The sequence below is a fragment of the Emydura macquarii genome, unplaced genomic scaffold (genome assembly GCF_026122565.2).
Source record: "Emydura macquarii macquarii isolate MOO-44397 ecotype Brisbane River unplaced genomic scaffold, CSIRO-AGI_Emac_v2 contig_3220, whole genome shotgun sequence".
In the NCBI taxonomy this organism is placed as follows: Eukaryota; Metazoa; Chordata; order Testudines; family Chelidae; genus Emydura; species Emydura macquarii.
The window spans coordinates 763,975-781,102 of record NW_027133357.1 but is presented as its reverse complement, the minus strand read 5'-3'; the positions used below and the strand labels follow the sequence as shown (position 1 = coordinate 781,102).

The following is a 17,128-nucleotide window of genomic DNA, read 5'->3' as shown; positions in this document are numbered from 1 at the left end:
CCTTCAGCCCAGCAGGAAAGAGACTCCAGGTAGTTCTGGGACCACACACGGCAGCTGGCGAGGTCTGTGGGTGGTCACCACCCGGAGGTTCAATCACTGCGAGTCTGAACAGAGAGAGGGGAGCTCTCCCTTGCCCTGTTCCTGCAGTCGGGTCCAGGCAGGCAGGCCGGCCCTTCTGCCCGTGTGGTGTCACCGGGAGTCCGGGGTTGCTCACACACACCAGCCTGCTCAGGGCGGGGCCTCGTCACCTGGTGAAGCACCTGGCGTGCCAGCCCCATGTTATCCCGAGTATCAGGAAGGAGAAGGGTGACAAGACCTTGTTGCTGTTTGTGCCTGGGCCGCAGGGGATGCAGGCCTGGCTGCCGTAGGGCTGGTGGGCTTTCAGGAAAGTGCTGGGTGCACACGGGCGGCAGGCGCCGGAGGCTCGGTCGATGTAGTTCCCAGGCGGGCAGGAGGTGCAGGAGCCCGAGGACTCCAAGGCGCAGATCCGGCAGTAAGAGGCCACCCCGTCCATGACGTTGGTCACGTTGATCGAGTAGAGCTTGGCGATGTCGTTCGTGTACTTTCTTCCCTGGAACAGAGGAATCCCTGTGAGCTCGTCCCCAGTGTGTCCCCAGGAACACGGGGATTGTCCTGGGACCGCACGCTAGGAATCAGTGACATTTCCCTGCGCTCTACCTTGGGTCTGGCCCCCTGCCCGCAGCATCCAAGCCCCACACAGGCGCTGATGTGGTGACCCAGGGAGGCAGGACAGAGCTACCGTCCCCACCACACAGACGGGAGCTGAGGCGGAGACACTAAGTGACTTGCCCATGGTCTCATGGGGGAAGAGGGAGGAACTGAAGCTGGGTCCCTCGAAGGGACACAGCTAATTGATTCATTTCAAGGAAATCCCCATTTCTGGCAGGGACAGACCATCTCCAGGACAGGAGAGGAGCAAGGAGCTGTGCACAGACTGCTCCCAAGCAGGCCCTCTTACCGCTTCATGGTACGCCGTCCGCTGGAAGGCCCAGGTGAAGCTCATCGTGGCATTCTTTTCGATGATGTATGTGTAGGACTGTTTCCCTTTGGCGCCGTTCCAGGTCTCCACTGGGGTGTTGGTCCGTGAGTTCACGCCCTGCCATGGGTTGGGAAGATAAAAGGGGCTGGTCAGCGGGTGCTGGAGCAGCTGGTCATTTCGACCCGGCAGGGTTTTATTACCCAGACCCCCAGGAGCCCCTCCCGCTGCCTGCCCTCAAGGCGCAAATCGTCCCAAGTCACAGCACAGCCGGGCGTGGCGGGGGCAGCTTTCAGAGACGGATGCTGTCAGCTTCCGTCTCCAAAAGCCACTTGGGCGCTCAGCCTTTGAAGCTGGGATTCAGAGTGCGAGTCACTCGGGTCAGCGTCAGTGGAGCATTTAGACACCCGCTGGGGACCTGCCCAGCCCAGCCACCACCTGTGAATTCCACCGAGTTCAGCCCAAGTGCTGCTTCCCCACGGACGGAGGTTCCTTGGTCAGTGTCTCTCCATAAAAAGCTTCCAGCCGTCCAATCAGAGGGCAGAAGTGACGCCACGCACCTCAGGAGACCAATCAGAAAACAGGAGGGACGCACCCCACCCGTTCAGGGTGAACCTTTGCACAGAGCAGTTCAACCATGAAACATGAAGACGCCCCCTGGTCCCAGCGAAAGCCCTCGTCCGTTCCTCTGGCTGCAGTGATCACGCCGTGTGTGTGGCAGGTTAGAAGCTTTGCCCCTTATAAAGCAGACCCTGCCCGTTCCACCCAGCATCTCTGCCAGGGCGTGACATGATGGCCACTTCCAGGGCAGTGGATGGGCAGGGGACACAGCAGCAGGGGTACATGAGCCCACCCGGCAATGGCAGGTGGATGGGGGCTGGCTGGCAGACTGGTGGACAGCAGGGGACACAACAGCGAGCGCCGGACACTGAGGCATAGGAGTGGTGGGTTGCAGTAGCCAGGAGGGAGGCCCCAGCGTCCCAGGGTGGCAAGGAGAGGAGTGTGCTGGGTGGCCGGGTTTGTGCGGCTCCAGGTCAAGGTGTGGGCATTAGGTGATGCCCCAGTCCAGGGGTCACCTCCACCCCCTTTGGGGACAGGACTTTTCCGTGTTAAGGGAGGTCAGTGCTGCAGGAAAGTGTTTGAGTGACAGCCCTGGAGACAGATGGCCAGCGTGGGCATGGGCATGGGCAGCGGCTGGGCAAGCTTCTCCCACGACCCCTCAGCTGTGGGTCAGACGGGAGCTCAGCCTCCATCTCAGCCCTGGCCTCTCTGCTGAGAGGGTCAATGCAGGGGCCAGTAGCTCTGGTGGTTTCGATGACCAAGCTCCCTGCCCGCCAGTAGCAGAACCGAGACCCACCAAGGTGTTTCCCAGGAAGCCGCTGGTCAGCCTGAACCCCCGGCTTTAGGCCCCTGCTCACCGGGCTGGACTCGACTCAGAGACCTGAAAACTGCCCCCGAGAGAGCCCAAAGCACTTTGTAGGGTGTAGGGGTCATGGTGGGGTGGGGGGAGGGAGGGGAGGCCCTTCCAAGAGGAGGCAGAGACGGCATCGACGTGCAGGAAGCAGCTGAGCCAACCTACCACCATGAAGTACAGCTCGCAGTTCACGCTGCAGACAGTCTCAAAGACAAAGGTGATTCTCGCCACCTCTTTGTTCTCAGCGTCCTCCATCACCGACTGCGGGGGCCTGCGGACACAGAGCAGGTCTCAGGCTGCGTCCTACCGCGTAAGGCGTCGGCGAGGGCTGAGAGCCTGTGTCTGCGTGCAGGGAGGGCAGCACTAGTCCGCAGTACCCAGGTGACCATCCTGGGAGGCAGGCTCTGCTCTCAGTGATCCGGTGTAAACACGGGAACTCCCAGGAGGTCAGTGGGTTTACTCCAGATTTACCCACGTGATGGAGTCTGACCTCAGTATTGGTGCCTGAGACCAAGCTGGTGGCAGCGGTCAAAGCAGGGATTGCTGCACGGGGAGGGGGTAAAATGGACCCACCCCTCGCCCTGCACCCTCCTGATTCTGACACCGTGCAGGGAAGACCCCTTGACTATGGGGCTCCAGGACCCGGTGGTGCCCACCCCTCCCTGCAGCCATCTGGACGTGGGGAAAAAACGCAGGGAGGAGCCAGCAAGAGTGGGGCTGGATTGCAGCCAAGGTAGGGTCCTTCCTACAGCTCTGCCTGGGCTTTCCCTGCCCTGGGCTGATGGGGGATCCCCTGCCTCAGTCTCTTCACTCCACACCTGCCTTTGGCTCCATCGCCCCTGCCCTGTCTCTACGTCCCTGCAGCATCCCTCTCCCTGCACTTTTCTTGTCCTTAAGCTTCTAACTAAACCCACCTCCAACAAAGCCGTGGCACCAGCGCGCCCCGTGCTGCTAACACGCCGGCGGCCCAGCTACGCCCTCCGCGGGCCTAGTCCTGGCTGGCCCGCAGGCACTGCCGTAATAAACATGATTAATAACACCAACGTCCTGTGCTAGGAGCTAGGGCAGCCCTTCCTGTTGAGCCCGTCCATGCTGGGCTGTGCACCGAGGTGTACCACCTGCCCACTGAAATCTGTCCCGTGGAGCACTGCCCCCCTGCGGCTCTCTGCAGACTGGCATCCTGCACCCTGGCCACCCCGGCTCTCACCTGAATCCAGGAACGACCAGCGTCAGGATCATGAAGTCATTGTCGGAGGCACCTGCTGCTGTATATATGTAGTCACCAGCCACCTCCCACCCTGGAACAGCAGAGGCCAAGGGTCAAAGCCATTCACACCCTCTTGGGTGTGACAGGGGCTTCCAGGGCATGACCACCACCAAGACAGTGCCACAGAGACAGAGGGTGTTTGCAGGGCAGATCGAGGCGGAGGGCGTCACACCCTGTCCGGCGCCTTGTGTGGTCATTCGCACCTGGGCGGAGGGGTGGAACGCTGCCCTCCACGGGTTGGCTGGGTTTGTTGCACTGCGTTAGCTCTGCCGGCACAGAGCCGTACAACCCACTGGTGTGGGGGCACCAAGGTGCCTATCCTGACACGGCTAGTCCTGTACAGGAGGGGGAACCGCGTGAGGGATCATACCAGTGTAACTACTGCAGTAACAGGCACCCCCCTTCCAGACGTAGCCCCACCAGGACGTAAACCTGCGTGCACAGCTGGCCTTATGCAGCAATCAGGGGCTAATTCCATCCCGAGAGCTAACAGAGCCCCTGTGGCTGCAGCGTCTCCTGAGTCAGGGGAAGCCCTGCCAGCCCCCCCTGGGGAAAGCATGCTGGTAAACGCTCCCACCCAGGTACCTGCCATCCCTTTATATTCAAAGTTGATTCCGCTAAGGACGGTCGTCTCCATGTTAGGCGGCAGGGTGTTCCACCATTTGTACTCCAAGCCCAGCACCGGCTCGGTCCCAGCAGCACAGCTGACGCAGCCTGGGAGCAGAGGGAGACAGCGTTACTGTAGGTCAGCTTTGATTGGGTCCGGGGACAGCAGGTGGAGATCGCTGCACTTTGGCCACGGATTCCAGGCAGCAGGAGCTGTGACGGTGGCCACAGCCAGCTGTGCTCTCCCACCTGTGTGTGTGTGATCCCATGGGAACACGCGGCGGGAAGCACACCTGAAACGAACAGAGGAAGGGGCGGGGCGGAGTGAGAGCCTAGGGAGTCCAAGTAACAAGATCCAATGGCCGGGAGTTGAAGCTAGAGAAGTTCAGGCTAGAAATAAGGTGCAGATGTTTAGGTGAGTACAATTAGCCAATGGAATCACTTATTAAGGGACGGGGTGGATTCTCCAGTACAGGGCTGGGCATCTCTTTCTCAAGTACAACCTCTAGCTCGACCACAAGCTATGAGCGGGATGCAGGCGTCCCTAGGTCTCCGGCCTGTGTGAGGCAGGAGATCTGAATGGTCCCTTCTGGCCTGACATAGACACACTGAGAGAATGGCACGGGGGCAAGCCAGTGGCTCTCACCCTTTCAATGCAGGGATCCCCTTCTCCATACTGGACACCAGCCCATGGTCCCCTAGTGACACGGGAAAGGCAGGGCTGGCGAGAACCCGAACCTGCCCAGGCTCCCTGGCCCCCCCGTCTGAGCCTGGCCTGCGGAGCATGGCTAACGGGGGGCAAACCAAAGCTGCTGCTTTGCCCAGCATGCAGCATCCCTGCACCCTTCACCGCAGCTCGGCCCTCTGTGCCGTGATAGCAAAGGTGGGAGAGCCGAGCTCTGGCCCCAGCTGACTCAGCAGACAGAAAAGACAGGGCGGCATTACCGGAGCCGTTGGAGTATGAGCCGGATGAGCAGGGCTCACAGGTGCTTGAGTTGGTTTTGAAGAAGCCGGGGTTGCATGGTGGGCAGTTGGTTTTCACCCCCGAGGGAGGCAGGTGCACGGCTGTGGGCAGATCCTCACTGCAGGTTTTCGGTTCCGCCCACTTAAACATTAACTGAGTCTGGAAAAGCACAGATAGCAGGTGAGGACGAGCATCTCTGCCGCCCAGCTCTGGCCCCACAGGGATGCTCGTCAGAAAACTAATCAGCTCCACAAGGAGGCGCTGTACATGGGACCCCAGCCTGGCCAGGGTTCATAGCAGCGATCACAGCTGTGCTGAGGAAGGCCCCGCGGGGGGCTCCCTGCAGCCGCTGCACAGTGGGTTACGCCAGAGGAGAGCCACGGAAGGGTCCCTGGGAACATTTCCCATATGAGAGTGGCCGGGCCGGGGATGCAGCCATGGGGAGACAGCGCACACACTCCTAACTGCTGCTCCACACCCCTGCCCAGTGCTGCTCCCTGGAGGGACACGCAAAGGTGGGGGAGCCCAGCTGCAGGGTTCTGCAGACAGCCGCAGTGAGCAAGGCCACGTGGCAAGGCAGAGCTGGGAACAGGAGCCAGCAGCAATGGACTCCCAGAGCCCTGCTCTGACCCCCAGGGACTGTGCATCTGGATGTAACCCTGCACTGATTTAAAGGGGCAGTGCTTTAAACAGAGTCAGGGAGCTTGATCCCGGGCTGCTGGGAGCTGGGTGGGGCGGTGTAAGTCAGAACAGCCCTGTGGCTGTTCCAGTTTATGCTGGTATACAGTCCCCTACGCACCATTCTGCCAGCCCAGGGTCACCACAGCACGACATTCCTCCAGTCCCTGCCATGCCTCCAGCAATGCCAGACTCCATTTGGGCTCAGGATCTGGTGCAGAGTTTTGAACACTAATGTCCCCATGTGGAGCTGAAGTGAGCAGGGCTTAGACCTCTGTCACTGATCTCAGAGCCACTGCAGAGCAGGAAGCCCAGGGAGATGGCACTCACCAAGCACCTAAGAGATTTGGGTTCATTTCCCAGCTCCACCATAGGCTGCCTGAGTGACTGGGCAAGTCACCTAGCCCCTCAGGGCCCATCTGCACGTGGTGATAAACAGCCCTGCCTGGAATCCCAGGAGCGTGGGAGAATAAATGTGGGGAAAACGGAGAGGTGCTCAGACACTATGGTACCTAAGGGGGCTGGACAGATGGGCAGAGGCTGAGTGTTCAGAGGAAAGGGCTCAGGACAGGTCGGCACAAGAGCTGGTTGAAAAATGGCGTCACAACTGTTTCCCTCCCAACGACAAAGTCATTTGGACAAAGTGGAGCGTTTGGGAGAAGATACTGGTTCTCCAGGAACCGGTTCAGGTTTTTGTCAGTTATCAAAACCCAAACTGGCCTGTTGATTACAAATCTGTTTCCTGAAAACAAAAAATCAGTGGAAAAGAAACTACATTTCCTCACCTGCCGTACGCAGGAGCAAGCAGCTGGCAGGGTCCCGGCCCGCAACAGGGCTCCAGGCAGTACCCCAGTGCAGCAATAATAACGGGCTCTAGTCAGCATGCAGGTACTTGCAGAGACGTCCTCTCCAACTCTAGCTTGTTCTCCTCCCCTTACAGCAGTAAGCCACACTGGTACAAGTGTTCTCGCTGCAGGGGCTGTCTCACTTTAGCGGGACAGCTCTGTGAGTACGCAAACCCTAACTGTAGTGGGGAGGAATTGGGTGGTATCCCTTTAAGTGGCTAGTGAACCTTGCAGGGGTCCTCACTGTGTTCTGCACACCCGGAGCCCCCGGCACTGGGCCAGAGCAGCAGGGGGTGTGCAGCACGAGGCCCTGTACGCTGCCTACACTTAGGCCTTGTCTGCACTAGCACTTATTCCTGGAAAACTTTTGTCGGTCAGGGGTGTGATGGGAGAGCGCTCTCCCACTGACATCAGAAAGCCACCTAAACGAGCGGCGGGAGCTATGTTGGCAGGAGAGCGTCTCCCGCTGACACAGCACTGTCCACACAAGCGCTTATGCCGGCAAAACTTATGTCGCTCACGGGGGTGGGTTTTTTCACACCCCCGACCGACAAAAGTTTTGCTGCCCTAAGTGCTAGTGAAGACAAAGCCTTAGTCAACCCAGCTGTTCAGACCCCACTGTGCCCTTCAGATTCGGTATGTTGTGTAAAAAGACACGACCCTAACCCCCATTTCAGCAGTGGATTGGCTTCCCCAAAGCCAATCTCCTTTCCCCAGGTCTGGGTATGAAAAACACACACATATGCACACAACCCTCAGGGGAAACTGCCGAGCCCTCAGACAGGGCAGAGAAACAGTAAAACCGATCAGAGACAGAGCGCTACCAGACACACAAAGCAAACACATGGCGCGCCGGCGCGCTCTGCTCCCACTCCAGGTGCTTACAGGGGTTGGTCGTAACAAAGGCAAGGAAAAGGTCTGAAGACGGGAGCATGACTTAAGTAAACTGAGTCCTTTCATTAGTTAATGCCGGTACAACGCTTTGAACATGAACAGAAGAGCACGGTGTCATTGCTGTGCTAAACAATAGAACCTTGTGACTCCAGAGACAGGACGGAGACAGTAACGCAGACCGGCAGGCACATACCTCTCCATTGGCATCGCAGGCCGTGTGCGTGTAGAAATAATCCTTATCTGTGCAGGGCGGACGAGGTTTGCAAGAGCTCGAGCCTTGCTCTTTATTGCAAAGAAAAAGAAAAAGCCTGTGGTTAAAACGGAGCAATGAGAGCAGCGCAGCCAGCATGATCCCAGAAGCACAAGTAGCATGTGCTGTAGGAGACTGTGACGCTCTGAACCCTCCATGTTCACCCTTATAGTGTAACCGTGTATTGTTTAATGCAAACTATGGCATGTGAGGTGTTTTTGGAGTGCTCGGGACATTATTGTTATAGTAATAGGTTTGTTACAATGTCAAGAGCACAGGTTATGAGGCTTCACGATGTAATATTCCCAAAGATGTGTCCTCAGGGCTTGAAACATATCCAGGGAAAACTCTCCAGGAGCAGAGAGGCAGTTCACACCTTCTCAAGGCATGTATAGGACAAACCCAGCTCAGTTTTCCAGGAACAAAGGACTGGCCTAGGTGTAAGGGGTTTATTAGCCCCTCACTGAAACTTAGTGGGTCTTTCTGGTTGGCATCTCTGGAGGAAGCAGGACCCTGAAACAGACACAGCCCCCAGGGCCAGTGGGGAGAGGCCAACTCAGGTCAGCCTGATTGACAGGGCGGGCAGGTCAATGAGGGAGCCAGGAGGGTGGCAGGGGGTAGCCCTGCCCTCCGGGTGAGCTGGAGCTGCCTGCCTGGGCAGACCCCAGCCTAGCTAAGGACAAAGCAACCAGCAGCTGGGAGGCCAGAAGAGAAGCACAGGAGCTGAGCCAAGCTGAGCCACAGTAGCAGATCCAGAGGGACATCCCAGAGAGCCGAGCCGAGCCGAGCCCAGCTGCACTGAGCAGTGCGTCTGGAGTTGGGTGCGGTGAGCAGCTCAGGACAGCGAGGGGGGCCCTGGGCAGGGCCCGGCCCAGGGAGACGCCACCAGCCAAGAGGCCGCACAGACCAGACTCAGAGGGGGATCGTGACCCCGACAGGGGGTCCGACGCTGGGGAGAAGGGCCCTGCCCCTAGAGCCTGGGAGCACGTGGCCACTGCCAGAGCAAGTGTCTGACTCTCTGCATCCCTGCAGTGCAGCCAGGGCCTGGGCAGGGGGCCTGTGACATGTGACACAGACTGTGAGCATCCCTCACACCCCAGAGATGCTGTTTGTGGTGCCCCCATACCAGGGGGCAGTGTTGGGTGTTTTCCTTTCACCTTTCTCCTCTTTTCTTATTTTGTATTTGACGTTTGATTGCTGTTTGTTTAATAAATGGTATTGCTTTGCACTGTGTGCAGTGATTAGTGGGTCAGGGAAGTGCCCAGTGCAGAGTTAGTACCCCGCAGTGGGGACGCCCCTGTCCTAAGGGACCACAGCAAGATTGGGGGTTGAGCCCCAGGAATCCTGGGCCCAGCCTTGTCAGGGTTACAAGGACCCCACCACACAGGAGAGTAGGAGGGGAGCCCTCGAGGTCAGGCAGGCTCTGGGTAAAGGGAGTGGGAGCAAGGACTCAGATCCTTTCGCTAGCCAACTCCACCGGGGTAGTGTATAAGCCAGGAAAATTCCCCACAATAGCAGGCCCATTCCCCCGCTTACATAGGCATCAACAAAGAACCAATAGGACTCTCGAGTGAGTCACCTCCTAAGATGTTCCCCTCTGCAATCCGGACTGGTATATTGCTGTGTCACCCCAATCCCTCACTCTTGGAGTGTGTCTCACTCTCCATTGCTGTGTGAACCTCCCACGCCTGGGCAGCTCATGCACAGCCACCAGCAAGCAAGTTGCCCCTCGACTCAGTGAATGGGTGCCTCTAGCCAGCCACTTATGGAATTATGCACTGGTGTGATCCCCACCAACCTCCCTAGTCCCCAGATGTAACCCTAGGAACTGCCGTCTTACAATGTTCAGTGCTGCCCACTGAACCCTGCAAGCTCATATTAGTTTGTTAATGTATCAAAGAAATTGATATGCACCAACTCCGTTACTCTAAATGATATCTCTACACGCTACATGCACCAAACCACATGCACTGCTTTAGATAAAAACAAACAATTAAGTTTATTAAGTACAGACAGATTTTAAGTTACTATAAACCAGAGGAAAGTAGGTCAGATTGAATCAAAAGTAAATAAAAGGCAAATTGCTTTCTATACTAAGCTTAACACTTTCAGTAGCCTTACAGTCTTAGATGGTTCTCACCACAGGCTGGTTGGTCGGCACACAACCAGGCTTTCCCCTGTGGTCAATGCTTCAGTTGCTTGCTTGACATCATTCTTAGCTGGGTTGCAAGAGAGAGCTCCTGAGTCCGGAGAGCCAACATGTCTCCTCTTTTAACATGTTCCTCCGCCCCCACCTCGCTTCAGGGTCAGGTAACAAAAGTATCCATGCATGGATCCACATCCTGAGTCAATGAGCATCCCCTTATCGGATCCTTAGGTCAATCTATTGTCCCTGGAAGAGCTGGGTTGTTTTATGCATGCCTTAGTGAGGCGTGAATTACCTGTCTGCTTTTAGTGTTTCCTGGATCTGCTGCAAGCCATGTGAGACACACATTTGGGAATATTACATAGCAGAGTTTCATATGTGTACATGCGACATTGCAGGAAACATGCTACCATAACAATAATGTTCAGTGTGTCATGAGCATTCCAAAAACACCTTCCATGACATAGTTTGCATTAAACAACACACTATAAGAGTGAACATAAATGATACACAAGGGGGTACGTGTGGTGCAGTGTGTCACACCTCCCTTACCGTGGCCAGCTTGGAGCCTGGTAAGGCTGACTGACTGAGGACATGGATGAAACCATACAAGGACATTGTTTGTCACCGGACCCTGAGGAGGGGGAGGCAAGCTCCAGAATGGAGAAGGAACATTTTAAAAAGAGGAGACATTTGCCATGCTCTCTCTTTTCCACCTCCAGCTACAAAACACCAACAAGCAACTGAAGTGCTGACCAAAGGGGAGAGCCTGGCTGAAGGGAAACCAGCCAGCCTGTGGTGAGAAACACCTTCGTTTGTAAGGTTGCTGAAAGTGTTAAGCTTAGTTTAGAATGCGTTTTGCTTGTGTTTCCTCTTGACCAAAACTGACTTGCTATCCTTTGACTTATAATCACTTAAAATCATGCTGTAGTTAATACATGTGTTTGTTTTATCTAAAGCAGTGCATTTAGTTTGAAGTGTGTGGGAGATGTCACTGGGAATAACAAGGCTGGTGCACATCAATTTCTTGGTTAAACTGACGAATTCATATGAGTTTACATTGTTCAGTAAGCAGCACTGGCCCAGGAGCATCCATTCCTCTCCCACACAGCCCCATTCGAGCAAGTCAGATCAGTCCTTGGGAAAGCGTTGGTCCCACCTCCCTCCAGGTCAACCCAGCTGGTCCAATGCATCGCTGTAGCACACGGACCGTTGCTCTGCACCGCTCCCAGAAAGCAGGCGGCTGGCAATCGAGAGGAACCGCAGTGCCATAAGTTCTGCTTCAGGTGCTTCAGATCTGATTAGCTCCAGCTGCATGGAATGGGAGGCCCAGGCGCAGCTGGCTGTTCTGTGGCCCATTTATCATGCTAACCAGCTCATTAAGAGGCTTGCTGTGACAATTAACGCCTTATGGTTAATCCTGCTGCCCTTCCCCACTCCCAGAAGCCAGTGAGAGGTTTGCCCAAAAAGAGATTGCAAGCTTTGGCCCTAGACTCTCAATGAGCTGACTGGGGGCATGGGGTGCCAATGGGGGGTAGCCCGTGCCTTGCCCAGAGTCAAACAGCTCAGCAAACCCTGTAGCTATTGCTGGGAGATATTGAGGGTGGAAACAAGGATGTGCTGCCAATGGGTAACAGACGGAAGGGCTTCCTCCAGCTCTCTCAGCCCCTGAGTCGCCGCAGAAAGAAGCTGCTGGGGACTGTAAAATGACACATCTGAAATAAAGCCAGCAGTGAGTTCACCCCCTGGACCAGCCCCCAGCCTCGTGGACAGAGCACTGGACCAGAACACCTGGGTTCTTCTATTCCTGGTGAACTGCTGCCTGACCTTGGGCAGGTCATGGCCCCTTTCTGTGCCTCAGTTTCCCCACCTGTCAAGTGGGGATATTGATGCTGACTCAGACTCTAAGGTCAGAAGGGATCAATATGATCATCTAGTCTGACGTCCTGCACAGCGCAGGCCACAGAACCTCACCATCCGCTCCTGTAATAGACCCCTGACCTATGACTGAGTTATTAAAGTCCTCAGATCATGATTTAAAGACTTTAAAGTACAGAGAATCCACCAGCAACTGAGCCGTGCCCCATGCTACAGAGGACGGTGAAAAACACCCAGAGCCTTTGCCAATCTGCCCTGGGGGAAAATTCCTTCCCGACCCCAAATATGGCGATCAGTTAAACCCTGAGCACGTGGGCAAGACTCACCAGCCAGACACCCAAGAAAGGAGGGTTCTGAGTTACTACAGAGAATTCTATCTAACGTCCCATCACAGCCCATTGGCATATCTACCATCAGTAGTCAAAGATCAGTCAATTGCCAAACTCGGCTGTCCCATCATTACCGTTCCCTCCTTTGTGAAGCGGTGATGAAGAGTTCTCTGAGAGCTAGGGACAGCACCAACGCTCTGACTCCTCGAGGAGACGGCAGGTTCCCCACAGGGAGACTTTCCTGGGCAGGCTTTTGGGGTTTTCATGTAGATGCTGAATACTGACTGACACCCGCAAGAAGTTCACTTGCCTTCAAATTACCTGCTGGACCATATTCTCCAGACTCGGAATTGTCTGTTAAATGCACCATTGTGTTGCAGGAAAGTGTTTTTAAAGTTGTAATAAAATAGACCCCATTTATAGAAAGCCTGAAAAACTGGAACATTTGCGGCTCTCATGCTCCCCTGCTGGCTCTGGGACAGCAAGAAAAAACTCTTTCCAAACACACAAAATTGCAACAGAAAGGGGCTGGGGAGGGTGTGTGTTTGCGTGCGTGCGTGTGCGTGTTTAAACACCTGATCAGAGTTTTCTTTTGCAAAACCAGACCACTCTGCCCCCCTTGCCCCAGTTTTGATCTGGGCCCCCTTTATCTCACCCTCTGCCCCATAGTTTGGGAGAAAAAGGGCAAGAGAGGATCAATCCCATCTCTCTGTCCAGGGCCCCATGGACACCTCTGATGATGATGGCATGCGAATAAGCAGGAAAACCAAAGCAGCCACCTTCAGCCTTAGCTTCAACAGCAATAATGGGGTGGGGCAAGGGGACAGCAATGGCAGAGTCCAGGGCCTGTGTCAGCCTCCTTGGCAGAGGGCTCCAGGTGGGCAGTGCTGAGGGGTGAGGCAGATGCAGCCAGGAGATCCCACAGTTGCGCGGGGAACAGGAAGTGCCATGGGCAGTCAGCGATACACCGATGTTAAATATGGCGGCCCCTGGCTGCGCCAGGTGCTCCATGCAGGCCATATTCCACACCCCTGAACTACTGGGGCGAAGCAGAGACCTGCCACCCTGCGAGATGCACTGGGCTGGCTGCTCATGGAGGGTTTCGGGACTAGTGCAGTGAGATGAGCTGGGAGGGGCGGGTTTACGTCAGAAGGTGCCTAGCCCCAGGAGTGGCGCGTCGGGCTGCAGGCGTGGGAACACACGGCCCCTTACCTGAGTAGGCGTCTGGCTCGCAGGGCTGACAGGAGATGGCTCCCTTGCTGGAGTAGGAGTTGGCCGGGCACAGCTGGCAGACGGAAGATCCCGACGTGGCGGCGTAGGTGCCCGCTTTGCAGGGGAAGCATTCTGAAGTGTAGGCCACCCCTGGGGCGGGAGGGAAGGACACAAACTCAGCTCAGACCGTCACTGCCCTCCTTGCGGGCAGCGGCCAGGGCAATCATGCAGCTGGCAAGCACGTCTGCCCCCATACCTGTGATGCCGATGTTCCGCACCAGCACGGGCTTGGGGACCTTGGACCACACGGAGAAGGCTGTGGTTCTCCAGTACAGCACGTTATTGCCGCGACTCAGTTCCACCTACGAGATTAAACAGAACCCCCTGGGGGTAGGTCAAATCCTGAGAGGAAAAGGGACGTTGCTTTGCCTGGTCCTGTTGCTCCAGAGAACTCAGTGCACACAGGGAGGCGATGACGCCCAGCGATTACAGCAGGGACCCAGTTCTGATCTCACCTAGCCTCACACCGGCGCAGCTCCACCGAGCGCAGGCACTCCTGACTTGGAGCAGCGGGAGCAAGGGCAGAGTCAGACCCTGGTTGTCCTGCACTCAGCAACGGATCATCCTGGACATTTGAGCCGGCTGTGCTGACAAAGGGAGCGCTGGCTCGGACAGGGGGGATGTGCCCTGAGGCCACGATCTTCTAATGTGACTAGTCACTCTGGGGGCGCTGAGTGTGCGACACCAACAGCTATTGTTTGGATTTTAACTGATTATCTCAAGGATGGAGGTGGGGGGAACCTTTGCCCAACCCCCATCTGCAGGACACCACTTCCAGCAGCACCGGGACACTGGCTGAGGGTGCAGGTGCTGGTGTGGGTCTGCGCAGCCTGCCATGCCACCACCTGAGCCGCGCCGGGCTGGGAAGCTCTTGCAGACGGTTCCTACTTACACTGTGGAATTCCCAACCCTTCTCCGTGGTTCTCATCCACCGCGACTCCTCCACCGTGGGCTGGCACTGGTCGTTCTGAACCTAGGGCGACACGGGACACGGGCTGAGGATGCAGCTTCTGCACGTCAGTTCTGAGGCAGTCTGGCTGGGCTCGTGAGCGCCGTTTCTCACACCACTGACTGCTTCTGAAAAGACCCTTCCACTGCCCTCCCAGCCCCGCTACCACAGGGCAAAGCCCTCAAGCCGGGCTCTGCTGAGACGCGTAACATGCACAAACCCAGGCGCCACGCCTGACTGGCATCACATGGAACAACTGTAGGGACCGCCCCCAGAGACTACACGTCCCAGCATGCAGTGCTCCATCCCCAGCAGATTGAGGTGGAGCACTGCATGCTGGGACTTGGAGGGCAGCCCAGCTACACTTCATCCCAGGGCATGCTTCTTTGGCCATCCTGCCCTCAGGCACAGGCAAGCAGGCAGCACTCCCAGCAGCTGCATGGAATCAACCGCACATGAGCCGGTCACAGAGAGAATCCTAAGGGCAACCTTGACTCACGTCCTGCTGAGCCAGAGGGGTGGGCATGGGCGGACATCTCAGAGCACGTCTCCCCTTGGGACTCGGAGAGCAGCTGGATTAAACCCTGGCACTTGGTCCCCCTTAGTGGTGTCTGGGCCACATGAGAGGTGAGGAGCCTGCCCCAGCCACGGCTAACACAGTGGGGTGATTTAGCTCAGGCAGTAAAGGCTCACGCATTTAGTCACAGGTGCAATCCCTGCTGATCCCCGCCGGGGGGGCGTGTCAGGCCAACCCGGGCAGGGAGACTGATAGGGGAACACGACACGGAGGGGAGCAACCTGAGGAAACGTACAAAGAACTCAAAGACGATGCTGCTGTCTGGGTAGATGTATTCAAAGGAGACCGTGCCGGACTGCTTCAGATTGACGGCGTACATCAGGGTGGCTGTGCACTCGTCTGTGTTGGAGGCAATGTAGTCGCCCAGGGGCACCCAGGTGGACCTAGAACGGGGAGAGCAGCCGGGCAGTGAGCACACAGTGCCAGGGCCAGACGCCACCTGCGGTGCTGCAGGGAAGGGAGAGCTACCAAGCACAAAGTGAGGAGAGGAACAGCACTGTTCAGGGCGGCAGCTCAGGTCGCACAGGCGAGATGTTCCCAGCCTCCCCCAGTGGAAAACCCAGGCTCAGATGGTGCTCTCAGCCCTGTCAGTGCAGTCAATGGTATCACCAGAGATTTGCAGGATGTGCTCAGCATGGCACAGCTGGCTAGAAAGGCCTCGCCCTGAGCGCTCTGACGGAGGCAGCCGTGACCTGAAGCCCCACTGAGCTTTCTGTTAGTGCATCTCCTTCCGCTAGCATGTCAGGAAAAGAAAGCAGCATGTTCAGTGACCTGCGTTCCTGCCCTGGTCACTGGCCATTGCTCTGAGCTGAACAGACCAACCCGGCCCTAATGGGAGGAAAGGGGATGAGGCTACACAGCGCTGCGTCTGCTCTAAGCATGCCTGGAAGTGGGATGCATAATTAAACTGACGCTAGAAGTAGGTTACATTTGCAAGTTGCATAAACACTCTTGCTAGTGCCAGGTCACAGTTTTCCAGGGAGAGTTACTCATAAAAACACTGTTTTCTGATTGAAGCATCTGAGCTCCCTTCTCTGCGCCTGCAGTGATCAAAGGACAGAGGGGGAAAACGAAGCTGTGCGGGACTGCAGAAGGCAGGCGACGTCCGGGAGCAGCATTGCCACAAAAAAGAGCGAGTGTGGCAGCCTCAGCCACAGCGCAGAAAGACGGAGCCGATCTAATTCCCACGGGAGGAAGGAGATCTAAAACCTACCCGAGACATGTCTAGATTCAGAGTTGCCCAGGTTTAACTAAATGCAGGATATGGAACTGCTTCCGTTAAACTGGTGCAAACACAGCGTGGATGCTCTTAAATCGATTTAAACCAGGCTTACATCAATTCTTTGCCAAATTAAGCTAAATCGATATAAACCTAGCTTAAACTGAGTTAAGAGCGTCCACACTAGATTACACACTGGTTTTAAATCAGTTAGTTGTACTAATGTAACTGAATATAGACAAGGACTTTGTTTCCTCCTGCAGGTACAGTTAGCTACAGTGCTCTCCTTCACCTCCAGAACAGCTGGCTAGGTTGCTGTGGGCTGTTGAAGAACTGCCATATACCACCCCAGAGGTGGCTGCAGTTCAGTGGTGGGAGAACCAATACCTGTTATCTGTCCACCGCCTGTCGCTGGTAAAGCCCTTTGGCCTCCTAACGTGACAGCCTCTGGCCTCCGATAACACTAATGAATGTTAATCAGCTGCTAAAGCTAGCTGCAGTTACAGGTGCTTCACCACACAAATACTGCTTCTGATTTAGCTCCGAAAGACACCCCCACATGTCCCCGCATCCTGGCTGCTGCTGCACCACCCTTGGTCACGGAGCTGGGGCTGACGTGTCCACAAGAGTACCAGGCCTTCCAAGGACATACTCCGGAAATGGGAGGCGTGGAAGGGGGCAGGGGCAAGAGGCAGGTCCTGGAAGGTGACAGGGAAGGAATCCCCAGCCTGGATCAAACCAGGCTCCATCTAGTCCAGTCTGGTGCTGACAGCGCCCAGCACCAGCTGCTGCAGAGGAAGGGGCAAGAATCTCAGTGAGGGAGGATGGAATAATTGCTCACAG

General features: G+C 56.2%; 1 protein-coding gene across 2 annotated transcripts in view; it reads right to left on the bottom strand.

The window, feature by feature from the left end:
- The window catches only part of ELAPOR1 (endosome-lysosome associated apoptosis and autophagy regulator 1), a 67,848-nt gene that overhangs the window by 18,208 nt on the left and 32,512 nt on the right, over nt 1-17,128 (bottom strand). For both annotated transcript variants that reach the window (XM_067531583.1, XM_067531582.1), the window contains exons 4-14: nt 15,302-15,449; nt 14,433-14,513; nt 13,737-13,842; nt 13,481-13,630; nt 7,859-7,947; nt 5,230-5,407; nt 4,264-4,392; nt 3,619-3,709; nt 2,577-2,682; nt 980-1,117; nt 317-571 (exon numbers count right to left, since the gene is read on the bottom strand). In XM_067531583.1, the coding sequence (XP_067387684.1) occupies nt 317-571; nt 980-1,117; nt 2,577-2,682; nt 3,619-3,709; nt 4,264-4,392; nt 5,230-5,407; nt 7,859-7,947; nt 13,481-13,630; nt 13,737-13,842; nt 14,433-14,513; nt 15,302-15,449 (1,471 nt within the window). The remainder of the gene's footprint in view (nt 1-316; nt 572-979; nt 1,118-2,576; nt 2,683-3,618; nt 3,710-4,263; nt 4,393-5,229; nt 5,408-7,858; nt 7,948-13,480; nt 13,631-13,736; nt 13,843-14,432; nt 14,514-15,301; nt 15,450-17,128) is intronic.